A 26,065-nucleotide genomic window follows, 5' to 3' on the forward strand; every position below is an offset into this window, starting at 1 on the left:
TGTTTTCACACTGTGAAAAACCTGAAATACTGTAGCCAGTGGCTGGCCTCTACTGAAACAGGTTTTTCCTGGAAACCTGGCACCAGTTTATCCTGTTTCCACCGCTGTTGTTAACAGGCAGAAAACAAGACTGATCGACCTTGAAATAATCCTCAAATGTTGCCAATGTGGCTAAATGTAAATACAATTATTTAATAAACATAAGTTCAATCAAACAATGCAGAAGCAACAACTACAAAATGTCTAATTGGACATTACATTTTTTGGTCAGTCAATCTATAAATCTTATGCAGTACTTTTGCAGGATACAAAGCGGTGGGTCCCATCGTTGGAAAAAATAAAACCTTCTAAACAACAGGTGCATAGAAAGTTGGGAGATCATGTTGAATCCTGGATCAAGTTACCACCTTCACTGAAGGTTGGTTAGGTAAATACAAACTGGAAGAAGCAACAAACAGTAGGGCATTGGTGAGGAGGCTTAAAGGTTTACACTATATACACTACTCCCAAGAAAATCACATATTAAAATGTTATCAGTAAATAAATGTTTAACACACTTGCTTTTTTGCAATGCAATTTCAACACCTTATTTGAGCAGTGAATGCTTAACATTCTAATAATAGGGAGAAGACAGCATTTCCATTTCAGTTTTTTTTTACATTTCTCACATGAAATATGATACTGCCTCTCTCAAAAAACAAGGACAAATATAGTGGCAGGCAGCAATACACAGGGTGCAGGTTAAAGGTGTTAGATACAAATTACAGTTCCCGTAAAACACACCATAACTTTGTATTGACAATTTTCGAGTTACCATGTAATGTAGCATCAGTTTGTGCTGTCGCTCATCTTCATGTCAGCATTACTACGAAAACGAGTTCCAATTTTCAGAGTTTCCATTGAACACAGCATCTACTGACGTAATGATGCGGTGACAATTCATCTACCGATACACTTGTTGCGTTCTTACAGTATTACTTTATCCTTAACAAAATAAAACGATAACACGATTCAGAACCATTGCTCTGGAGCTGCAAGCGAACTCCATGTGTGAGGACACAAACATGGAATATGTTTTTGACTGACTTGGGGTTGAGTAAGGAATTTAAACATTTAAATTCCGCCAGCTAACTATGCATGTTGTGTGCAAATAAAATTATTTTTCTTATTCATCACGTTTCAGTCTTCTGCGATGTGTTTTTCGCACATCATATCGCAATGACGAACAAATGTGTTTATTTACAAAAAGGGCAAAAGAGATAAAATATCGAATGAAAAGCTTGGTGTTGTGTCAGGATGTTCCAACCCATCACGGATTCTGCCCGAAGCAACCACTACAGACTGATGGAGCCTATACCACTGAGCTTGCCTTAATACACAAACAATGGGCTATGCTTGCCTGTATAAAATCATCTTCAGACAGTGAGTGAAGAGTTGTAGAAAATAAATTATGCTTATATGCAACTTCTTCCAAAGCATTTAGGACACATATCCGTCATTCACATGCAGACCTAAGAGTAATGGTAACCACGCGCCTACACACTCCAAGACATTTCTAACCCCAGAGCGAAGGGCGCTCATCAGCAGGAATTGACCTACTTTGGAAGTAGTGTGCCAGTTTTCCGCTGCTGTGCTTCTGAATGATACTGATAGTGCCCCACGGTCAAGAGTACCCTCTGAGTGTAGGCCCTTCAAAAAAGTATTCAAATTATTGTATGCGTTCACCATGATAAAAGACAGTGATAACTGTTTATGAACCTTTCAATCTTTAAAATGCAAATAATGAATAACTTGACCTGAGGAACTGGGACATAAAACATACATAGCCTTCTTCAGAATCTTGGTAAATCATATTGTTTTACAGTGTGCTTTATTTTTCACATTGGTGTAAGGCACAGGGGTTTGATCTGGCCTAATTTAGGAAAACTAGCAAAAGATCATCCAATTTTCAAAACAAGAAGAACATCATACTTGAGCTGTGGACATCTCAAAAGCATGCACAAGAGATAATTGTCTGCTCAGACTAGACTCAAGTGTAGTCAGCTGAAAATGATCTACTTATGCTGGAGACTTTTTCCACTGCAGTCGCTGTAATCTTTAGCTGTAGACTCTCGCTCTAATCAAGGAGAAAAAAACAAGCCAAAGACCAATGTACTGTCAATAATTTGCAAGGGATAAGGACACAGTTACTGTGGTATTATTGAAATACCCTTGCTATGCTTTGCTACACTTAACCTTTTCACTCCAAAACCACTTAATCCCTTGCTGTACTCTGGACTATATTTTGGTCATCTCGAAAATAAACTCTTACCAAAATTATTCCAGCACATATTCTGTAAAACAGATGGTATTTGATTAAGCCAATTTCTCGAAACACAATATAGGAATAATCACAAATTTATCGTCCATGCACAATGAGAAATGACAGAAATTTGACCCTTTGCATTACCATTTGACCCTACCTTACATTTCGTAATGCTAACGTGAGGTGTCAAATATCATGCTAGACTGGGCAATAGAATCGTCTTTCAGACCAGCGCTTCGCTCCCCGTCCCAAGGACTCTTCCCTTCGCTGACCAAGAGGGGACAGAGCCACCCGCCCTGGACACAATAACCCTACACTTAGCCTTGAATTAACTAACTAAAAACGGATAACTAACTAACTTTAATAATTTAAGTTATTAAAGTGAGTTTTGCATATGTAACCTTTAAACGAATAGTCAGTACAAGAGGAATGATTACAGCGAGGAAAACATCTTAAACAAACAAACATTTTAAATTAATAGAAAATTACACAAAGGTAAGTCTAAACAAATGGGTCTTTAAAAAGCTGCGTTTTAAAAAGGTGCTCCCAGTGTCCATAGATTTTAATTCCAAAGGGAGAGAGTTCCAAAGTTTGGGATCCACATCCTCAAAATCACAGTTTCCTTTTGTTTCATATCTCAATCAAGGAACAACCAACAAACCCTGATTTGACTTGCTGGTGACACAGGCCTGCAGTAGATCTATAATGTAGGCCGATGCCTGACCACGAGAGCTCAATAGCTGATCTTAGGAGAACTTTGAATCGGATTCTGAATTTGATGGGGAGCCAGTGAAGAGCAATCCGCATCTGTGTCACATCAGACCTTTTGGAGTTTGCGTACCGGCAAAACAGATCCACGGATGACGCGGTCTCCCAGATACTGCACACCACGCTCACGCACCTGGATGGCCAGAAGGGGGCCTATGTGAAAATGCTGTTCATTGATTATAGTTCAGCTTTCAACACCATAGTCCCCACCAGACTGGCTGTCAAGCTGATGGAGCTCGGATTGAATGGTCCGCTGTGCACCTGGATCCTGGACTTCCTCACAGGCCGCCCCCAGGTGGTCAAGGTGGGGAAGTACATGTCCAGCTCCCTCACCCTGAATACAGGATCCCCCCCAGGGCTGCGTCCTCAGCCCCCTACTGTACTCCCTGTACACACATGACTGTGTAGCTAGGTCCAGCTCCAACACCATCATCAAGTTTGCTGACGACACCGTGGTCGTGGGCCTGATCACCGACTGCGATGAGAAGGCCTACCGCGAGGAGGTGGCTGACCTGTCACTCTGGTGCCAGGACAACAGCCTCCACCTGAACGTCAGCAAAACCAAGGAGCTGATTGTGGACTTTAGGCGTGGATCACAATCGAGAACGCACGCACCCTTGTGGATTAATGGGACTTCTGTCGATAGGGTGAGCAGCTTCAGATATCTGGGAGTCCACATCACAGAGGACTTAACATGGACTGTTCACACAGACACTCTGGTGAGAAAGGCGAGGCAGCGTCTTTATCACCTCAGTCAGCTGAGGAAATTCCGGGTCTCGGTGAGGATCCTCAAGTCCTTCTACTCTGGAGCAGTGGAGAGCATCCTGACAGGCAACATCACTGCCTGTTTTGGGAACTGTACTGCCCAGGACAGGTGGGCCCTGCAGAGGGTGGTGCGTTCAGCTGAACGTACCACTGGAACTACCCTCCCCCCCTTGCAGGAGCTATACACCAGGAGGTGTAGTAGCAGAGCCCGCAGGATCATGAAGGATCCTCATCACCCCAACAACGGACTGTTTCAGCTGCTGCGCAGCTGAGCCATACACTAGGCTCCACTACCTACTGTACTGTATGTAGCATACTGTACCGAATACTGTGTCACTGTTCAGGGTTGTTCGTGATGCCGTATTGCTGCGCCGTACTGTTGTATACTGTGCTGTATTATCCCAAACACAACCTCACTCCATTCACATTCACATGCCACTTTAATTCACATGCCACTTTAAATGCACATATCTGTATATACATAGGCATATTCCTTCCATCCCATTTTATTTCAATTTATTTTTATTGTATTTTATTCTATATATTTTTATCTTATTCTATAAGTATTCAACTTAATGTATTACGTTTTAGGAGTCAGTTAGTCGGTCTATTAGAAAGGAATTTTCTACTTTTATTTTTTATTATTATTATTTTTTTCCCTAGGACATATTGTGTGCTATCACCGGGTGCGTTGCATTACATTTCACTGCATATATGTATGAAAGTATGTATATGTATGTGACAAATAAAAATCTTGAATCTTGAATCTTGGAGGACCTGGTCAAGAGCTTAGAAGCAGCACTTTGGACCACTTGGAAGCTACCCAGTGATGTTTTTTGAGGCAGGTGAAAAGGGAGTTACAGTAGAAAGGCATGGAGATATAAAAGCATGAATTAACATTTACATCTAGGCTTGGGTGATATCGAAATATTGCGATAGGCGGTATTATCATCGTTGTTGTTGTTTATAACAAACTAAATTTCTGAAAATCGGTTCAGAATCAAGCGAGATTTGACCGCTCCAAGATGGCGGATGAGCAGACGCAAAGCGCCGACATTTGCTTCACGATATGTCGTGAAGTAGCAGCAACATAATGTGACATACCGTAAACCAATCACTGCGTTTCAGAGTAAAACACAGAACGCATCTGTCTCGTCTCTTCTTTTCACTGCAAATCCACGTGAGATTTATGGAATTATGACTTTAAAAAGTAACAGCGGCAGTAAAACTGTATTTCACTATGATGGGTAAGTTTTGCAGTTGATGCGCGGTTCACATGCGTGCGGGGATCAACGATGTTCTGCAACGCCACTAGAAGAATAAACATGGCGGTGCAACATGTTGGCCATGGTTGGGCATACCCGCTCCCTGTGTCGATAAAAACGGCTAATTCTAAGACAGCGAAAACACAATTCTTATATTTATGGGATTATAAACATACTTGTGAATATTATATCCCATGTCTGTTCCATAAACTCTACACCTGCACTCTGCACCTTTAAAGACGAATAATTCTAGACCAATAACTCAAGAAAAATAACATCTGAAAATCCTTCATTGAGGAATGATTGTGATCCTTCAAGGTGTAAATTGATGACCCAAAACAGAAATCGAGTACTACATTTACTTATTTTTCAGAAACGCTTTTTGCTTGCTTTCTTTTTAATATCACTATTTGATTGCCTTTTATTAATGTGGAGCTCTTTGAGTTGCATGTTGTGAACAGAAGGTGCATTACAAACGAAGGATAATGTTGTTAGAAAAACAAATCCTAACGCTTGTGTGTCATTAAGCCTAACGAGGTGACTACACGGTGAGGTTGTTTAAAAAAAAAAACAACTATTACACTGCAAGGACGTGGAAAAAAACAAGAGTGCAGTGTATACACAGCGTATTATTGTCCTGCCTCGGATGTCTGCAGGAATACGACACTGACAAGTTTGGTAACACACCCCGTCACCCGGTGTCACCGCACCCCGCTGACAGGCGATGAGGTGGCACATCTGGATTTAGCGCCGCGCAGCAGAGATCGTCCCAATAAAGCGCTTGAGCTTCCACAAAGGTTGACAACCAGCGGAGCTTTTCCTCAAAAACGATTGGCGCCTGATCGTTTCCACCGCGCCAACACCTCAAACGCCCCCACCCCCCTGGAGCATAACGACAGGTAGCAACATTCCTCAAGTTCTGAATTCTCTGCGGAGTCAGCTGGGGTGGTGTTCAAGGTGATTTTGTTCAGAACCGGCTCAGCGAGTACAGCCAAAAAAAAAACAAACAACAAACAAACGGGGAAAAAGCCGTTATGACCAAGCGAATACACGAACAACCCACGGACGCCAAACTAAGCCTCCTTACACTGGAACGGACGTGGTTAGCTGCTAACTTAGCCACGTAGCATTAGGGCTAGTTAGCGTGGGTCTAGCTGGCCGGCTAGCTAGCTAAACCAGCGGCGATACCCTGGACCGTGGCGTTCACAGGTTACCTTCCGCTCGACGCTTCCTCCCCTCGGGGCGGGTGGCAGCCTGACAAAAAGAGAAAGGAAAAAAAAAAAAAGACACACGGGGAAGAAAATGGAAGCGCTCTGCCGCGAGGCGACACTCACCCGCTGCGTGTCGGTGCGGAGAAGGGAGGGCCGGCGGCGGAGCGACTGACGGCGCCGGGGAGCAGCGCTGACTGACTGGCTGGGCTGCCGCGGTCGGAGCGAGCAAGCGCGGCCCCGCGCAAACCGTCCAACACGTCACCGCGGGCACGAGCGGCAAGAAGGAGCCGCGCCGCACCGACTCCCGAGCGACGGGGGGGGGGGGGGGTTTCCGACGATCCAAGGCTGCGTGTCCAGAATAAACACTTGACATTGCGACACTAACGCCTAAATGCTGATGAAGGTGACGAAGTTAATAATTAGAGAATAAAGATACGGCTTTTTTGTTTTGTTGTTCTTTTTCTGCAGGGGGGGGGGGGTGTCCAAATTTGGAGGTTGACGAGTAACTAGGGTGCGAGCAAAAAATAAAAAATAAAATAAAAAAAAGTTGACCTTTCGAGAATAAAGTCAAGATAGGACGCATTAATCTCGAATAACTTTGATCTCGGCGATTTGCCTTTCGTCTCATCGTGGCCCTTCTCAGAATGTCGTGTTCGTCCTCTCCATATTCTGTGCTATACTCTCATTTCCACTTTGCCATAGATTCATAATATTTGAGAGAGAGCCGTCGCATCGAAACATTAGTAGAAACAAAATTGGAAATCGATGATTTCAGTAAGTAGGCCAGTTAATGCGGCGATCAAAATCAACCGGTTGAACTCTTATCAGCAATGCGCAGGTAAATAATATATTCTACAATAGGTTAATTCATATTGCGACTGTCATCGTGATATGGTTATTAATCATGACTGTCCCAAAGCATTAGAAATGTTAAATACAACAGAAAGATAACTGTTTTTCAGTCGCAATATGGAGTCAACATCATAAATAAACGCCATACTTGAAAAAATGTTTTTTATGTATATTAAAATATATCAAAATCTATATTATACAGATGCATGTCATTATGATAACACTATTAATCCGGGGGTGGGAAGGGGGGGTCATTATATGTCTTATCATCCCATATGAATGTGAAATGCTCAAAAGAAAAGCTCAACCTCAATTGATAAATACCTAACTTTTCAATCTACATAATACAAGCCATTCTACATTTACTTCATCACTTTTGTCTTCATCATTTCAAGTCCACAGCAAAGACACCCACAATGTTCAACAGTTAAACCTTTATTGGAGATCAACTATGTCCATGGGTACAAACTATCACTACAGCCACTGTAATCAAGAAAACATTGATCTTCTTGATTAACAAAAGAGTCAACTTTTGCAAATTTCCCATAAGATGCTTAAAGTGGTGACATTTATATTTACTGTTCGAACTTCATCGGTAGTCGCAATTTTTATTGAGAAGTTTCAGCAATTTTTTGTTCTTTTCCATATTCAAAATTGAACAGTCCAGGATAATAAAAATATCAGGGGGCTTGGCTCTTTACGAGTACAACAGCCATCAAATCCATCTACAAGCATGTTCTTTCTTAGTTTAAGATTCCATACAATAATCAGACCAAATAGTGAGAGATCTGCCCAAAATGTAGATTTAAATGGAAACAACTTAACGGCAGGCAACCAAGTCATTGCCAATCGCTCAGCTAACACCAATTTTATGTGCTGTCAACAAACAGTAAAAAAAGGTAAAGTTTACCTTTACATCTTATGATCACAGAGAACTGATTGTAATATAAGCATCAAATGTTTTATCAGAGCAGTTAGCCACCGCTGACATTAAGCTGATGAAATTGATAAAAAATAAAATAAAATAAAGGCTTGCTTGAAATTTTCGTGCAAGACTGTCTGTCCAAAATAGAAAACTTTACATAAATACATGAAATCAATCAAAACATATCAAATGAACATTTTACCTGCAGCAATCCTCCGAAACACACAGAAGAAACATTTCATACCAAAGCTAGAGTTACCAGAATGACCAGAACTTAAAAAACATTTATGAATACTCTGCCTCGTTCTTTCAACGTTCCTTTACCTTTATCCACATGACATTAATCTTAGTACAAAAAAAAAAATATTTAAAATAAACATTGTTTGATCTACTGGAAAACTGCCAAATCCAGTGACAGCTACAAAACATTTTTTTCAACTGTTAAAACGAATGCCCTGATTGCAACTCAAGACACTGATGTTTCATTTTTTGTTTCTGGCCAAACTTCGTGGTGAACTTTTCAGTAAGTCTCTGATCCGCAGGTATGTCCCGGTGGCAGAAGCGACTTCAGTATATTCCGGTGTATCTTCAAAAGGAACAATGCCAGCCGCAAACCTACTCCGATGGGGAACTGCAATTACTTTCTCACCAGAGTTGGGAGAAATGCTATCTACTGTTCCTTGAGTGAACGGTTCTGGTACAGGACTCAGACGGCTGACTGCCTGGGCTTCCATTGGACCAGAGCTGTGGTTGATGTCCTCATGCACCCCAACTGGCACAAGGCTGAACGTGCTGTCCTTCTGTGCTCTGACTGGATCAGGATTGAGAAGTCTGTCCTCCTGCTCTATAATCTGAACAGGGCTAAGAGGTTTTTCCTCCTTTGCTCTGACCGGAACGGGGCTGATAGGGCTCTCCTCCGCTCTGATTGGACCAGGGCTGAGAGGGCTTTCCTCTTGCACTCTGATTGGACCAGGGCTGAGAGGGCTTTCTTCCTGCGCTCTGATTGGAGTAGGGCTGAGAGGGCTTTCTTCCTGCGCTCTGATTGGAGTAGGGCTGAGAGGGCTTTCCTCCTGCATTGTGATTGGAGTAGGGCTGAGAGGGCTTTCCTCCTGCATTGTGATTAGAGTAGGGCTGAGAGGGCTTTCCTCCTGCATTGTGATTGGAGTAGGGCTGAGAGGGCTTTCCTCCTGCATTGTGATTGGAGTAGGGCTGAGAGGGCTGTCCTCCTGCATTGTGATTGGTGTAGGGCTGAGAGGGCTGTCCTCAGCCCTCATGGGGACAGGACTCTGAGGGGTAACGTTTTGGTCCTTCATTGGACCGGGACTTTCAAGGCATTCCTCTTCACGCTGAGGTGTTCTCTGCTTTCCATTAAAGTCAACCACTTCCTCGGCTTCAGCCTCAGTTTCTGTGTCAACGTGGGCAGGTGTGGAATTGCGTGGGGAGCTAGCTACAGGTGTTCCCAAAACTGGTGTGTCACAATCGCTGTTTGTGGCTGTGTCAGCATTTTCTAGGGCTGCCCAGATCAGCCTCTGCTGCTCCTCTAGCTCCTCCAGTGTCAGACCATCCTCCATCTCCTCACCTGCCTCATCCACCACCACCCAGTTACGCCCTCGCAAGGCTGGAGAGCCATTAGTAGGTGTGGGAGGTGGCGTACCTTTAGGAAGAGGTGGTGGAGTGGGAGTAGCAGGCGGTGTTCCCCGAGGTAAGGGAGGAGGTGAACTAAAGGAAGGTGAGCCAGGGGGAAGCGGAGGCTGGAACTGGAAGCCACTCGAGCCCTGAAACCGACTAGGAGTTCCTGGTTCTGGAGAGAAAGACAGAAAAAAAAAAAAGTTACAAAATGCCTTGTTCTTTCAACGTTCCTTTACCATTATCCACATTAATGACATTCATCTGGGTCAAAAAAAAAGTCCAGTGCCAACTACAAAACATTTTTTTTTCCAACTGTGAAAAATCATGCCCTGATTGCAACTCAAGACACTGATGTTTCATTTTTTGTTTCTGGCCAAACTTCGTGGTGAACTTTTAAGCAAATCTCTGATCCGCAGGTATGTCCCGGTGGCAGAAGCGACTTCAGTATATTCCGGTGTATCTTCAAAAGGAACAACGCCAGCCACAAACCTACTCCGATGGGGAACTGCAATTACTTTCTCACCAGAGTTGGGAGAAATGCTATCTACTGTTCCTTGAGTGAACGGTTCTGGTACAGGACTCAGACAGCTGACTTCCTGGGCTTCCATTGGACCAGAGCTGTGGTTGATGTCCTCACACACCCTAACTGGCACAAGGCTGAACGTGCTGTCCTCCTGTGCTCTGATTGGATCAGGATTGAGAAGTCTGCCCTCCTGCCCTATAATCTGAACAGGGCTAAGAGGTTTTTCCTCCTTCGCTCTGATTGGGCCAAGGCTGAGAGGGCTTTCCTCCTGCATTCTGATAGGATAAGGGCTGAGAGGGCTTTCCTCCTGCATTGTGATTGGTGTAGGGCTGAGAGGGCTGTCCTCAGTCCTAATGGGGACAGGACTCTGAGGGGTAACGTTTCGGTCCGTCATCGGACCAGGACTTTCAAGGCATTCCTCTACACGCTGAGTTGTTCTCTGCTTTCCATTAAAGTCAACCACTTCCTCGGCTTCAGCCTCGGTTTCTGTGTCAACGTGGGCAGGTGTAGAATTGCGTGGCGAGCTAGCTACAGGTGTTCCCAAAACTGGTGTCACAATCGCTGTTTGTGGCTGTGTCAGCATTTTCTAGGGCTGCCCAGATCAGCCTCTGCTGCTCCTCTAGCTCCTCCAGTGTCAGACCATCCTCCATCTCCTCACCTGCACCATCCACCACCACCACCACCACCCAGTTACACCCTCGCAAGGCTGGAGAGCCATTAGTAGGTGTGGGAGGTGGCGTACCTTTAGGAAGGGGTGGTGGAGTGGGAGTAGCAGGCGGTGTTCCCTTAGGTAAGGGAGGAGGTGAACTAAAAGAAGGTGAGCCAGGGGGCAGCGGAGGCTGGAACTGGAAGCCACTTGAGCCCTGAAACCGACTAGGAGTTCCTGGTTCTGGAGAGAAAGAAAGGAGAAAAAAAAAAAAAAGTAACAAAACCTTAAAAATGTTACCATGTAACCCTCAGTAGTGCTGGGCGCTATGGCCTAAATTTGATACCACCATATTTTCTTACCTAATGTTGATATTGGATATCACTATTAATCGTATTAAAGTTTATAAATAATATCCTTGTATAAAAGGGAATCAGACCAAATTGCAATTATAAACCAGGATGTTTATATAGCAATTATAATCAAAGATATAAAGACCTTTAGCCTGCAGGTATTTAAAAATATAATAATCTCAAAATAAAAGCCATTGTAGCAAGCAGGGTAGGAGCCTTATCTGAATTCACAATATTTCAAATTTGTGAAAAACAACTCTTGAATGTAAATACAGTAAAATAATCCTACACCGATGAGGCGGCAGCCATCCAAGCTCATGGGGCACAGTTGGAAAGAAGGTACAATCAGGAGTTTCAAACTGCACTAGATCAATTGCATAACATTTGGCTTTACACTTTAGCACTCCACCAGGAGCCAGGGATCAAAACAACAATCTAGATGACGCGCTGCTCACCGCCCTGTGATTTTCGAATTGGAAAGTGATTCTCTTCCATGTTTTTATTTTGTTTTGTTTTTTTCTGGATCACGCATTAAAATGATGCCACCTCACCATCCCAGTGGCATTGCAAGGCTTCAAATTAAAAAACGGAGGTATATGCCACTACATAAGTTGAAAACTGAAGCGGACTTCACAAGATACTGGAGACTGCATAGTTTTTTATGAATGAAAAGCCAAGCGCCTCTACGGTAGGTTGACCTGGGACCCTCAAGTGTACCACACATTTGGCACTCTGTTCTGGGTGGGGGGGGGGGGACAAGAGAGTGTTCCCGTTATGCACGGTCCTGTTTTTGTGTGGTTCAGTAGCGGAGAGGCATGGGGACGCGCAGAAGAGTCTTACACCCACACACGCAGACCCCTGAAAGCACACAATTCACAGCGGGTGAGCGTCTTGATGACGACGCCCACTTCTCCGGTGGTGGGGGGGCATCCCGTGTAAAATAAAAAGCATGAGCAACGAAATCTTCTGTGAAAACTTTGATGTAGTTTAGAAAATAAAACTTGATGTTACCCTTTCCATACCGAGCATTAATAAAATATTAATCAAATCGAGGTTCACGATATATCAGCACTAACTCTGACACTTCCAAATACTTGCGTATGAATCTAAATTAATCTTCAGACAACACCAATGTAACTATATTCTGTACTGAAGAAGGACTGAATGAAACTCCTATAAGCTCTGTCATCATCTTAGTCAACATCCTAAAATGGAATGAGAACTGATCATGTTGAATGTAGAAAACTCAATACATAACTAAATATAAATTTGAACAGAATATGGTTTAAAAAAGTAATAGGCCATGAGCTAGTTACAATCCATGAAGCTACTTTTTTGTTCGTTCGTATTTCATATATCAGGTAAATTTCACATTGAACACACATTGAATAACTGCAAACTGAAGTAAATACATTAAACTTCTAAACACTATTTACAATGCGCTTTCTGTTTTGTCCATGAGGAGACAGAGAGAAAAAAAAAAAAAGTAGTAATGGCAAGTTGGGAAAAAAAACAGCATTGGTAGAGTTCTTCCAACAATTCAAGCAACCTCCACCTGTTTAATAATCAACAAATGATAATTTATCAGCTAATAATAAGCCATCTCATCTGGCCAGATACTGTACACCTATTTGTCTTTATCTCACCTACTGTTTGAAGTAGGTCTCAAATCAATGTTGCATTAGTTCAGGGAGACTATTGTACATTTCAAATAAAATGATTCTTAAAGTAAAGCACAGCTACCTGAATCCATCTCCATATCAGAACTACAGGCAGGACTGGACCTTCGCTTTTTTCTTTGCAGTGAAGGTGAATCAGATTCATGCCTCCTTTTGTTGGGAGTGCCACCAGGCTGTTAAAAGGAAAAACATTGAATAATTAAGAACAAACAAGAAACCTAAGACATTATATATTCAGTCAAGAATACATGGCATAATGGTTTAATCTTGTAACCTCATGGAAACCAGTGGTAAAAGCTAAGGTCAATACTAGAGAGGGAAATCCAACATATCAGAGACCACTTAAACTAAGGTTTTTTTTGTTTCTTTTTCTTAATTGGTCGTAAATGTAAGGTGGCAATTGTGGAATCGATATAGTGCAGTTTTATATTCTCAGGTCACAGATTTGAGCAAGGACCAACAGACAAATAGAGCTCAACCACATACAATACAATAAATATATAGTTGTTCAAAAGGATACATTACCGAAGGAAAATTGTTGGACAGGTAGGCAGCGAAGTTGCTCTTCATGTGGTTGTGCTGAATTGGTGTTGACCCATACTGCATATATTCCTGAGGACAAAAGACCAGAACAATTACTGTGACAGTTTCTGTTTGGGGAGAGAAAAAAAAATAAAAATAAAAAAATCCAGCTTGTAATTGTGACCTTAAACTGTATTGCAAGTGTAACTTCAAACAACTTCTTTCCGGGTCAAATTTAACATTCATTTGTATAATTTACATCATTTAATTTATTTGTCAACATTGTCTATTCCTGTCCACAGCATTGTTTTTAATCATTTTTCAGTTTTGGTGTGTTTCATTATTGGTCCGAATTCTACTGTTACTACTCAACAGACAAAGATTTGTGGCACAGTGGAATTACAACTGAGTAACAGTAATAGTAAAGTAAGTAAGTGAAGAGGGAAAAATACATTTAATTGGATTCAAATCTACTTTGACATTACAGTTGAGTCAAACTGCCCAGCCTTTCCTGATATTTGGAAAAAGACATGCCCTTTTCATTAGACTCACATCCTTCATTGTGGGTGATGCGTATACATTGAAGCCTGGGAAATCTACCAGCTTTGAAACATCATAAGAGATGTTTTGCCCACTGGTTTCCTCCGTTACGTTTCCATCCTCTGAAACAATGTTTAAATTTATAAAATAAATACATATTAGAATACATTTTGTGTCATTATTCGTTGTTTGGGACTAAAAAGTTGCCCTTCTCAGATCTCAAAACTGAGAATACATACCCTTTCCATCATACAGAGTCAACCCAGAGTTCTCCATCTCTGCTTCTTTAAGCCAACCTGGCGGGTAGCCGAGTTGTCTCATGCGGTAAATCAGAGGAGGCAGGGAATTTACACCAACTCCTAGTGCTGTCAGCAGCTCTTCACTGTTCAAAGCCAAAACACATTAAGATACTTAGATAAAAAGCAAGAATGTTTTACAACAAACAAGACATGGGAAAGAAGGACTCCAGAAGGTTCTCAAACTAATTAACGTAATATAAACAAAATGCTCACAAAATGTTTTCAAACTTTGCCATGTCCTTCACTTGAATTAGCAACAACAGAGCTTGACAGGTACTTTTCCTAATCTGGAAAATAAAGCAGTAGCTAGGTGACATCAGCTTGCAATTCTAAATATCCAAACGAGCCAAACAGATATCTGAGGATATACAGATATCTTTCTACTTTGCCAAGTTTAAAAAGGTTTGGAGAAAGATTACATAAGAAGTGCTTACAGTATTTCAGTTTGTGGTGGTCAGACAAGCCAAAACAACAGTCCTACCTCATGACGCCAGGCTTGTATTTGGCAAACCGCTCCTCTATTTCAGCATGATATCGCTGGTTACCGTGAATGTTTTGGTTATTACTTTGAGAGAATTCCTTCCGTCTCTCATTGATTAAGGCCTGATCTTTTGGCTGGTGAAGAAATCATGCATAAATACTTTAATTATTGTACTTAAATAATGTTGGACGACTTAGGCAAGTTATTGTACTAACCTTGGGACAGTCTCGCAACTGATGACTGCCTGAGCCACAGTTGAAACACATGGATTTGGGTCTAGAATGAACAAATAAGTGAAATAAGGTTATTCCTCAACCTAAAGATCAACAAAAAAAGCCAAATGTTATGCAATTGATCTAGTGCTGTTTGAAACTCCTGATTGTACCTTCTCTCTTTCATCTCAATATCTTGTCCATCTGAGCCAATAACATGGCTGAAGACCTGCTGGTAACTTTTTCAACAATTCAGGAAGTAAAATCTTACTCAACACTACAGAGCAGCACCCGCATGATGGTAGAGGGGCTGATGATTGTTGGGAAGACAGTATATCACAGACCATCAATTAGCACAATAAGTTACACAATGAGTTAAATTCTGCCTTAATATCAGATTGACCTATTTGCCACCCACATTTTAATAAATAAAAATAGCTTCTTGATTTCTCTGTTTACAGAGCAAATGACTACAACAACTACATATATCCAAAAGGCTGAGAGGCTCAGTCAGGGAAAAGATGAATTTGTAATTTTTAAAGATACATAGGAACTTCCCATCCCTCTGTCAACTGAGGGTTTTCATTTTGCAGGGGTTGACCAAGTTTATCAACACTGAAAGTGGTAAAATACAGCACACTTCCAATCACCTGTGAGGGAAAAGTTATAAAAATAAAAAAAAGTTAGATAGATAGCATATATGAATTATCTTTGCATACACTGCAGATACACAACTTAATCACAAAATACTGACCTTGAAAGCCTCTGTAACAGTCTTAATACCACTGGAGGATTTAAATGTCTTATCTTCCTCAAAGACAAAGGCTGAATTCTTTAAAAAGACAAACATTTTTAGACCATGCCACAACTTTGCTGATTTTCACCAATGCCTGACTAATTATGCAATACCTGAGGCTTGAGTTGGACAGAAGACGTGTTATCATTTTCCCTTTTCCAGTGCTTCTGGATCAGACCGCAGATACAATCTTCAATTTCTTGACGACACTGCCTGGAATAAAACACATTCCAGAAAGAATGTTTTGGCTAAAGGTTTGACATTTTTTACAATTATAACATGACAGCGGATATGATTTGCACATTTTTAATCGTCTCAAGTAACTTCCTACTTTGAGATGCTGTTGTTAGCGTATAGGATTTGAAGAAGGGGCCCATCGGTGTTTACATCTTCAACTTTGATGGTACTGTAAAACAGGTTTAAATAATTACATGGTATTGTATTTTCCACAATATATAATTGACAATTAGACTGTCAATTAGACTTTTTTTTTACCTTGGTGTTGTAAGGATTTTCATTTTTCTTTTCAACATTTGATGTGAACAGTATGTGAAGGAAATGGACAAAAAGTAATCTTCCATGCTTTATTATTATAATTGTTTTTTACATAATACAATACAAATATTTGCCATTTGTATTCTTATATTAAGATGTTGCATAATTGTATTGTATTGTATTGTATTGGTGTCAGCATCTGCTGTGCTGCATTGCAATTTCGGGAGATGGATGAAGTATTTATCTATCAAGCTAGCTAGCTGGCTGGCTATTCGCGGTAAAAAGGCTCAGGTGCTAATTAGCATTAGCTATTTCCTAAACACAGCGCATAAAGGATATTCTCCTCTGTCAGCCTCACGATGTTCTCCTCCAGCTGCTCCCTAAGTTGGTCTGCCTCTTCTGTGGCTTCTTCGTCATCGGTGAAGCGGATGTGCTTTGGGACAGGTACATGTTCGTCTAGTTGCTCAAAGAGCTCACTGTCACCAAACTCAACCGCCGCCATCTTTGCGCTGCTTTGTCGCCGGACGTGGGTACGCACGTCACCATTAGTCTACGCAATGCTGCATTTGCTTGCATTGGGAAATCGGACGTTCCGCGCCGGGAGTCCCCAATTAACCCGAGCTTCATGTGTTCAATCGCTGCTCGGGAAAAAACATAGATGTCCGTTTGGGAACATTGCGAATATTGCGAATATACAACTGAACACGTATGTTCACACAACATTCGAACGATCAAAGTTATACGTGCTCTCAAATGCATTGACGGTGCGTGCCGCCATGCTATTTGACGTTAGATCTGAACTCTCGACTCGGGCCATCTGCTCCGAAAATCCCGAATCGGAATTCCGATAAAAAGGAAAAAAAAATAATAATAATTCAATGGTACGACTGCCTGCGTTCTCAAACACCAGAGAGGATTTTATTTCCGAGTTCCAACAACAACGGGACGCAGCGCAATACCACGTGACCGGAACCAGGAAGTGCGGATGTAAACACGTCCCGGTTGCCTCGGTTCGCTCCCACGCCTGCTCTGCTGACCCCTTCGGTGCTTTTCACACCAAGTCGGTGTTTTTAGGCTCTTCGCGGGGGGGGGGGTTCCAACCATGTCCACGTACGCGACCGTCCCGTTAACGCTGCCTCATTGCGCTATAGGCCCGCGCAAAATTCGCTTGATCTATTTATCGGGTCTAACGTCGTTCAGGCTCACCGCGTGTCCGCAGCAGGTGAGAGTTGAGTGATTTGACTGAATGTCGGTGCACGCGGCGAAACAAAACTCGAGCAATCACGTCGCTTTTAGTCACACTAAAGCGATCGATTGCATTAACAAAAAAAAGGGGGGGGGGGGGACGTGACCTTATACACCAGTTTGACCAATACAAAAAGGAAAAGCTGTTTTGTGCAACGATCTGTGAAACTTCTAACATGGCTGCTAAACAATATTTAAAGGTATAAAGGTCAACAAACCATGCAACATGCATGCACTATGACCAATAGTACTGATTATCCACCCCCCGATTGTGATTTATTTTTAAATCAAAGTCTTGACTCCGACCATATTCATATCGATTGTGTAGAATACAGCATACATCGACGAGGCAAAGCGTTGTAGAAATAAGATTCGTTGACCAACGGACAAAGAATTTAATAATAAAACTTCTCTTTTTTTTTTTGTTCCAGAGTCCAACGGTCCCGCTCTATTTGGGAGCAGATATATTTTCTGACACGGACATTCGTATAGAGAATCATCCAAGATACCATGCAAAGTTTGCAAAGAAAGGGTACGCTACAAAAGTCAACTTTTCCCCAGGTAAAGCCAAATGTGACACAAGACCAATGCAGCCAAACAGTGGCATGTCTAAACGAGTGTTCTACAACATTGTTTCCTTAACTGGCTGTTTACAGCATTTAGGTTTCATGGTCTCAAGGTCCACACTACCAGCAATTCCCTCTGGTTCTACAGCATTGAAGGACTTTTTCGAGTAGCTTTTGAAATGTATAGTAAGCGAGAGCAGCTTGCTCTACTGGAGAACCTACAGGTACATTATACATTTATCGATGAAGCGGGATGTGCTTTGTCTGAATTACAACAGAACATTAACTTTACTTTACACTCCTTTACTTTTCAGGAGGCATGGAAATCCCAAATAAATAACAGCCCTCTGAAACTGAGTTATGACATCAGTGCGCAACAGGACTCTGCAGTGTCTGAGAGCATCACTCAGATGTATGATGAACACGAAAAAGCAACCTCACATTCTCCGCATTGTCAAACTGTTAAAGAATCAGTGGATAGAACTCAGACCGGCACAGGCTTATCTGGCTATACCCGAGTAGATCATGATTATTGTGCGTTCCTTAAGAATGTGTCAATGCAGCCTGCCCAATTGCTATTATCCACCATTAAATTGAAACTGCAAAGCTTGGAGGAAAAACTCAGTTCTGAGAGTCAGGGTTGTACTAGCCAGGTCAAGACCGTTTTGTTGCTTCTTGAGAACATTGATCGCTGTTTGGATGGGAAGCTGGAAGAAAAGGATCTAACCCAAACGGTGCTGGCCCTGCTGGAAGCCAAGCATTGGGGTTCTGTGTATTCAAGTCACTTGACTAACTCCGTAGCACAGTGGCTTGGCCAGCAATTCCATGGAGCAAACAGTATCATCAGCCAGCAGGTGGAAAGCTTTAAAGTTCAACATATTGAACGAATCACAGACTTGCCACCTGCAGAGGAGCTGGCTACTGAACTCTTCCCGGAAGCCATGCAAACACTGATGCTTCACTGGATGGGCCTAAATGATGAGTCAACCCTGGCTAAGAGGCACAGCGAGTATCCCATCTTGCTACTTATCCTTGAATTTGCGAACCACAATCTTATTACTGGTGCAGCGCATGTTCTTTACTCAAGCCTATTATGCAGATAAGCACGGTTTCCTGAAAGGCGTTTACTGGAATAGCAACTTGAAATATTAACTTCACTTAAACATATGAGGTCATTCTCCCCATTTAAATATGAGCCATAATTTAAACCAGTGGTTATTTTCATTCAATCAGGATACACCACCTAATGCAGTCTTAATCAAGTTAGTTAGGAAATACCCTAATAAAGACAAGGTGATTTATTTCAATTACATTGGAAAATTTGATTAATTCCATTATAAGCCAATCCTCCTTTGTTGACAAACAATTTGAACTTTCACTCACATCTCCAATTGGTTTTCTGTTATGGGGAAATGCATCAGAAATACTGTATACTGACGTTACATTTCAGTCATAAAGCCTCTGGGTGTGTGAATGTAAACAGATCTACCTGACCTGTGTCATATTCCATTAAAAAAAAGGGAGGAAAAAAAAAAAAGTCACACTGCATATATTTCTTGTACAAAAAAAAAAAAAATCACAATGGTCAAACGATATCTAAGTTCCGCTAGCATCAGTCTTTCAACCTTTGCATTATTTTGTTAAGATGTACACATGAACTAACACTTTGACAAACTTAGTGTCCTTCTATTTACATCAAAATGTTCCAAGGTGTGAGCTCTTTGTCTTCAAATAAATTACAGATCCAAAGCAACATCCATGCAAGCTTGAGAGCTAGCAGCGAGCTGATAGACCTATATGATTACGAGTGACCAAGGTAGCAAGGGGTTTGGCATCAAATAGCATCCATCCCGCGGGAGAAGGAGGATGAGAAGCCGAGGCCCATTCCCCTCTGGGTGTGTGTCTGGGACCGGGCCATCTCGTACTGGACATCCAGGTTTCTGAACATCTCTTCTTGCTGCTGAAGTGTCTTCAAGCCTTCATCATTGAGTGGTTTTGAGGCTCCGCTTTCGTCATCTGCCTATTAACATAGAACAAAAAAGAAATAAATCCAACATTTGTGGCAGATCCATGTTTGTAAATTCAAATCTGAAAAAAAAAAATCAATGTGAAAAGACTGATACATACTTTGATACCCATTAATTTGCGAAATTTAACATTTTGGTCCTTGTTTCCAAAGTTGAGCTTCTCCCACAACTCAGCCGTCTGGGACTTGTCCTTTATTAAGAGTAATCATTCAAAGTGGTTAAATTAAATTGACACATTGATCACGGCACCATCCACAGTAAAAAGTCAAGAAATACCAGAAAATACCTCCAAGATGGAAACGCCACATGTTGCCCAAAGAATGTGAAGTTAGAAATTACTCAACTCTCACCCCTTCCTTCTTCCCCTGCCACAGCATTTTCCTCTTCTTCTCCTGCTCTGCAAACTTCATGGGGTTTACGGCAGAGGGATTGTAGTAGCTGGGCACGGCAATACCTGTCTCTGCTAATGTTCTGGCCTGCAGGGCCGCCATCTGTGCTGCCATTGCAATCTGGGGGGTGACCTGAGTGCCCGAGGCCAGCAGGGCTGCTACATTGAGAACAGGGTTGGTGGTGGTGGCGGCAGCGGCGGCCGCTGCTGCAGTAGCAGCGGCGGCTGCAGCAGCGGCAACTGTGTCACACAGCAACGGTGTAGCCACTGCAGGAAAAGGAGAAAGAAAACACAACAGCCATCTAGGAATTGCATCTTGACTCAGCTGACGGGTCCTGATGAAATTTGGTGGAACTGTATAAACCTCTCACCTGCAGCTATTTCTTGCTGTTGCTTCTCTATAATTTCCTTCTCCTTCTGCTCCTGTAACTTCTTGGCCCTTTCCAATCTGGACAGGAACAATCAGAGGTTTGAATTTGTAAGTTCCTGCATGCTCAATGTGTGATGTTTAAAATGATTAAATAAGAGTTTAAGCTTCAGTCTCACAATTCCTCCAAGTTGGTGTTGTACCTTCTGGCCAAGGCCTCCTGCGCGTCCATGGCTGTGTTTCTGCCCCGGAAGGCGGGTGGACTTACAGACATACTTCGACTCTTTCGGCGCACTTTCTCACTCCTCTTCTTTCGCTCTCTGAAGTGAAAAATAATGAAAGTGGAAAAAAGAAATAATAATAATTACAATAATCTTTTGAGTTAACATCATTACTCTTAAGATGTACTTACACTGCAGAGGATTGATTAATTTCAACAAGAAGTACTTGTAAGGACAGCCCACCTGCTCTTACTGCGGCTTCTACTCCGGTGCCGATGTTTGGTCCTCGACCCAGAGCGAGACCTCGCCTTCCTCTTCCTGTCCCGACTCCGCGACCGTGAGCGTCGTTTGTCTCTGCTTCTGCTGTGATGCCTCCTGAAATCAAGCTAATCTTTTAAACTTGAACTGATATTGTATATTTGTATTACACTTACTATGCAAGTATTTGCTGTAGTTACAAAGTAACTGTAACAAAGTAATTTGATTGGAATCAATAGAATGCGAGTCATATTGAAGCTGTGTAAATATTACTTTTGGTTTGTTTGGTTCTTTTTGTGACCATCTTTATTTTTTATTTTCAAAGAGTTCAAGAATACTATTATTTTAGTGACTTGTATCATGAAACTCCTCCCTTAAGCGGAGTACACACTACAAGATAATAAAGCCGATTTAGGCACAGTCAAAGGGGAACAATGGGACCAAGACTCTTGTGCCAGACTATCCTGTGGCGTTATGTATGTATGTAAACATGTTTAATATATTAACGGTCAGATATCCTGTAGTGCGCAGCATCGCTACTTCTTGCCCTTTGTGTGCCATGTTTTTCTACTCAAATCATATTTGATCCACACGATTTACAGTTTTGGGAGTTGGTACTTTGGTAATCTCGCGTAGCCACACCGTGGCAAACGCAAGATGAGTCGGTTGTTGCAGAATGGAATCTGTTAGTGTGTGGTGTGCTTTTGGGCAAATCTCACACACACACACACACACACACACACACACACACACACACACACACACACACACACACACACACACACACACAGTATCACAATGTATCATGTTATGTGTGGGGTCTGTTGAGATTTGAAAATTCTTGTTGTGTGGGTCACACATGAGGAAGATGGACGAGACCCACCTTTCCCGAGAGTGTGACCTCGAGTGGCTGCGTCCCCTGGAAGGCTTCCTCTCTTTGCGTCTGTGTCGCTCCTCTCCGTTCTCCGCCGACAGCCGGTCCTTCCCCCTTTCAGTCTGCTCATACTGCTCCTCGGACTTCCTGTGAGACTTTAACGGCTTCTCACAGTCTCTCTTTCGTGCCTGTTTTAAGAAGAAGTTGTCTCTTTCAGGAAAATAGTGCAACAGAGAGTTAGTACCACTGCATAGGATACGTGATATAGTTGACAAGTCCTAAAACATCTTGTCATTTAATGTTTTGATTTCACATCAAAATCAAATTTGGACATTTTTGTGCGTAGCCTGCTACACATGTCCACAGTGTTCCGACGCTGTAGCAAAAACTCACCTCAAGCAACGCTTAACCGTTAGAACATTTGCATTATTCAACCGATAGTTAAATATGTCCATAGTCAATCTAATTGCTAGAGCAGACTAACACCTCAGAATACCAAACTTTATCGTTGCTTCGACGATGGCCATGCAATTTTCCAAGATTAATTTCTCAAAAGAAAAAACGAAGACGGTTAATGCGCTCATTGACAGTTATATTTCACCAAAATAGATGTAAAATTGTACAACTTTATTTGAATCCAGTGCAAAGTAGGGATGGGCATCTCTTACGATTTGATTGATATATTGAAAACGACATAATCCGACCACCTACCCACCTATCAGACAGGAGACAAGCCCAAAGTAGGCCAGATAATCTCATAACAAATTTTAATATGTCACTATAAATTATTTAGAAAAACTATAAACTGTTGATACATGCAGCTGATGGAAAAGGCCTATAATGGAAGTAAACATGTTCTCTAACTATACCTGCCTACCTCTTCTATGCCGATTGTATAAACTGTTCTTCCCGACATTACAGAATCTCTCGATACTTTGACAACAGTACTTACTATTAAATATGAAGTTTAATGAAGCCAACGGCAAAAATTGCTGTTGAATATAAAGAAAATATCCTTTAAAAGGGTATTTTGGATTTAAATTATATCTTGGGAAATCATTTTTGTGAGGAATGATTTCAATGTTGATGCCCATCCCTAGCTGTGAAAGATGCAAGAGTTAATGCCATTTTTCCACTTAATTCTGTAAGGCAAAGAGGAGTTTGAATGGCAGATAATTACCTGTCCCAGAAGGAGGCATAATATTTTGCTATGTCAGCAGGGTCTTCTGTTCAGAGTCTCTTCGTGCATTAGCACGCTGAGTATGATTTATTGTAGAAATGTTATCATGTGATCTATACAGAAAGGTTTTAACAAAAAAAATCTACTCTTCACCATATAATATGGCTACAATGAGTGACATATCTCTGAGTTCTTTTGAGATAAGTCAACATATGGAATAGCAAAAAGGGCTCCTTTCCATGTCAGTAAGCCCATGTCCATCTAAAAGCCTTTAGTTCTTTAGCTTTGATTTTTACGATATGCTTGAACAAAAAATACTTACCGCAATCACAAATTAACCGAAAGAATCACATTAGAGGCAAGAAAGATGACAATTTTTTTTCCAGATTGTACAAGAAATATTTACCTCTTTGCTCTTGCTGCGACTTCGCCGGTGCTTCCTGTCACCTGTAAAGAAAACATTTAATTAAACTGCTTTGCTAGTGTATGTTAGGCAAGGTACAAAAAGCAACCAACTAGCGACTGCTTCACAACAGAACACATATCAATGTCAGGAGAATAACATTCTAGAAAAAAATAAATCTATACTGTAAAATGTTTTCTTTGATTTCTATCCAACTCTATATGCACAGACTTAGACCAAGTGACTCACTTTCATCTACGCCCAAATAGAACCCATTAAAATGGCCTAACATTTTCAGGTGGTATTAATGTTTTTATTATAAAATATACAAAGATCTTATGTATCTTTTCCCTTGGACTAATTACATTTAGGACATATGGAGGCACAATGAGTTAGGCAATATTTGCCTACCTACTGTCAGCCCACAACGTTAACAAGGGAATCTTTAAATATATAGTAGTGCTAAGTTTTTTTTTATATTGAAGACAGGGATCCTATTGAATAGATTCCATAGACAGAATAAAAAATTGTCATAATAAAAATGTCACAATAAACCAGTGACATCTTAACTATGTAGAGTCCACTTTTTTAATGAAAGTAAACACAAATGTCACTTCACTTGTTAGCTGTTATTGTTTTCCTGACTAGTAAAGTGAATACCGACGTTTTCGGTCCCTTGAACGTGACCTTGACTGCGAATGCTGATGTTTGGAACTTCTGGGGGATTTCGATGACTCCATGCTTTGTTTCCCTCTGTCAGGAGCAGGGGATTCTACTCTGGGGATGCCCACAGAGTTGTCGTCACTTGCCTAAAAACGAATCACCATGAGAAATCACATCAACCGCAAAACAGAATTGTTCAACGATTCATAATTACTCAAGGAGTGGAGGAGAAACACTGGGTGCCCTGTGGTGTAAAATGTGTGCATGAAAACATGTATAATAAGGTATTTTCCTCTTCCTCCTGTTGATTCACAGGGTGCCTAGAATGCATTTTTCTATTATTGGGGCAATTCTGTGCCATTGTGGGCAACTGATTGCATCCTTTTTTTAAATTTTATGTTAGAAATGAATTTACCACAAATATAACAGTTGTGGCAAGCTTCCGGTCCTGAATTTCTATCCAGGGATTTAATAAATAAAGAGGTTTCTTGAATTGAAATATATGAGCAATGGTTCCAAATTGTGTGATCTCCCAATACATTGTTTTTTTTTTTTTTTTAATGAATGGGATCACTAAAATGCTGCACGTCTTGTCTCAACTATCTTGCATGTTTTACTGAATGTTCAGACTGGTGTGGTGATGAGTTAATGGGTTGAGACGTGTGGCTCCGCTGTACTAGCTGGTATCCAAAAAAGACAAACAAAACAACTATTTCAAGGTGCACAGCTGCTGACTAGAGATATAAGTCACCGCTCTATTATTAGTTCAGTCGCTGCATTGTGCTAACGTTCTGACAAATGCGCCACTGGCACTGTGGCTTTCAGGAATAATAAAACCTCAGATGAATATGGGTCCATGGACCTAATATAAAACGGTCACAAACTCGATAATAAATTATAATCCTACACATTCGCTCCTCCCTTTGGCAGTTTGTGGTTGGACTGCTTCAGCGCCGGAACACAGGCCACTAAGCTAAGCTAATTTAGCCTCTTGCAAAAAAACAGTCGGGCGCCATCTTTTCGAAACAAAATGCACAGCATAACCTGTCGCTCACATCGACGTTATCAATGTGTCGAATCCAGCTACGTTTGTATTTTTCCCCCCGGCAACATCACTTACCGACATACGAATGGGAACAAAGCTATTGTGAGAACAAAGCCGCAACTGAAATTGTCGTTTGAAAGGACGGGCAGCGGCTAACTAGCCACCGCTGCTGACTGTGTAGCGCGGCTGTGTTCATCCGGGTCGCCGGAGTGACTTCTTCGTTTGAACGAATGGAGGTTGTGAAACTGCGTGGTGCATTAACCGCCACCAGCCGGACCGGAGTGTGGATCAGTAGCTATGGCAAGAAAATACGTTACGAAAGGATAATAATAATAATTAAAAAATATATAAATGCTATTAATTATACAAATAACATAGATACACGTGCATGTATCTGTACATGTGGGATTCTATACGTGGTTGTCTGTCACGCTGCACTAAACCACGGCGACGACTCTTCCGGTTGTCTGACGTGTAACCGAACCAGCTTTCGTTTCTAGATTTATTTCACTATATCTCAATACATTAAAGTAAATATCCAAATATGCATATGCATTAAAAG

At 41.6% G+C, this 26,065-nt stretch overlaps 4 protein-coding genes across 10 annotated transcripts in view; 1 reads left to right on the forward strand and 3 right to left on the reverse strand.

The window, feature by feature from the left end:
- clip1a (CAP-GLY domain containing linker protein 1a) overlaps window positions 1-6,561 on the reverse strand; it is a 28,578-nt gene extending 22,017 nt beyond the window's left edge. For 3 of the 4 annotated variants that reach the window (XM_080003941.1, XM_080003938.1, XM_080003940.1), the window contains exon 1: window positions 6,438-6,561. The gene's annotated coding sequence lies outside the window, so the exon portion shown is untranslated. The remainder of the gene's footprint in view (window positions 1-6,437) is intronic. The other variant, XM_080003939.1, reaches the window with a different exon arrangement.
- A 1,024-nt stretch (window positions 6,562-7,585) lies between these two features.
- zcchc8 (zinc finger, CCHC domain containing 8) lies at window positions 7,586-16,768 on the reverse strand (the record flags this gene model as incomplete). Its single annotated transcript, XM_080004037.1, has 14 exons — window positions 7,586-9,892; window positions 12,986-13,094; window positions 13,447-13,533; window positions 13,996-14,105; window positions 14,223-14,365; window positions 14,764-14,897; window positions 14,979-15,039; window positions 15,149-15,214; window positions 15,522-15,625; window positions 15,730-15,807; window positions 15,885-15,984; window positions 16,103-16,177; window positions 16,267-16,307; window positions 16,604-16,768. 14 exons carry the CDS (start codon window positions 16,766-16,768, stop codon window positions 8,574-8,576), a joined length of 2,592 nt encoding a protein of 863 aa, XP_079860163.1. The 3' UTR covers window positions 7,586-8,573.
- Window positions 16,769-17,278: 510 nt separating this feature from the next.
- On the forward strand, window positions 17,279-19,234 carry LOC307232903 (uncharacterized protein). The gene is made up of 3 exons (XM_080004112.1): window positions 17,279-17,488; window positions 17,943-18,072; window positions 18,168-19,234. The coding sequence occupies exons 1-3, from the start codon at window positions 17,369-17,371 to the stop codon at window positions 19,178-19,180; spliced, it is 1,263 nt and encodes a 420-aa protein (XP_079860238.1). The 5' UTR covers window positions 17,279-17,368; the 3' UTR covers window positions 19,181-19,234.
- A 126-nt stretch (window positions 19,235-19,360) lies between these two features.
- Window positions 19,361-25,701, reverse strand: rsrc2 (arginine/serine-rich coiled-coil 2). 4 transcript variants are annotated; one of them, XM_080003626.1, is made up of 10 exons: window positions 25,579-25,701; window positions 24,460-24,604; window positions 23,799-23,839; window positions 22,222-22,400; window positions 21,324-21,455; window positions 21,063-21,179; window positions 20,864-20,940; window positions 20,455-20,759; window positions 20,205-20,294; window positions 19,361-20,097 (listed from the first exon to the last, which is right to left on the reverse strand). In XM_080003626.1, exons 1-10 carry the CDS (start codon window positions 25,582-25,584, stop codon window positions 19,912-19,914), a joined length of 1,278 nt encoding a protein of 425 aa, XP_079859752.1. In that variant the 5' UTR covers window positions 25,585-25,701; the 3' UTR covers window positions 19,361-19,911. The 4 variants fall into 4 exon arrangements, with proteins under 4 accessions (XP_079859752.1, XP_079859751.1, XP_079859750.1 ...); XM_080003625.1 differs by having other exon boundaries at window positions 20,449-20,759; XM_080003624.1 differs by having other exon boundaries at window positions 21,039-21,179.
- Window positions 25,702-26,065: the final 364 nt, after the last annotated feature.

Source organism: Zeus faber (genome assembly GCF_960531495.2).
Source record: "Zeus faber genome assembly, chromosome: 7".
Lineage (NCBI taxonomy): Eukaryota > Metazoa > Chordata > Actinopteri > Zeiformes > Zeidae > Zeus > Zeus faber.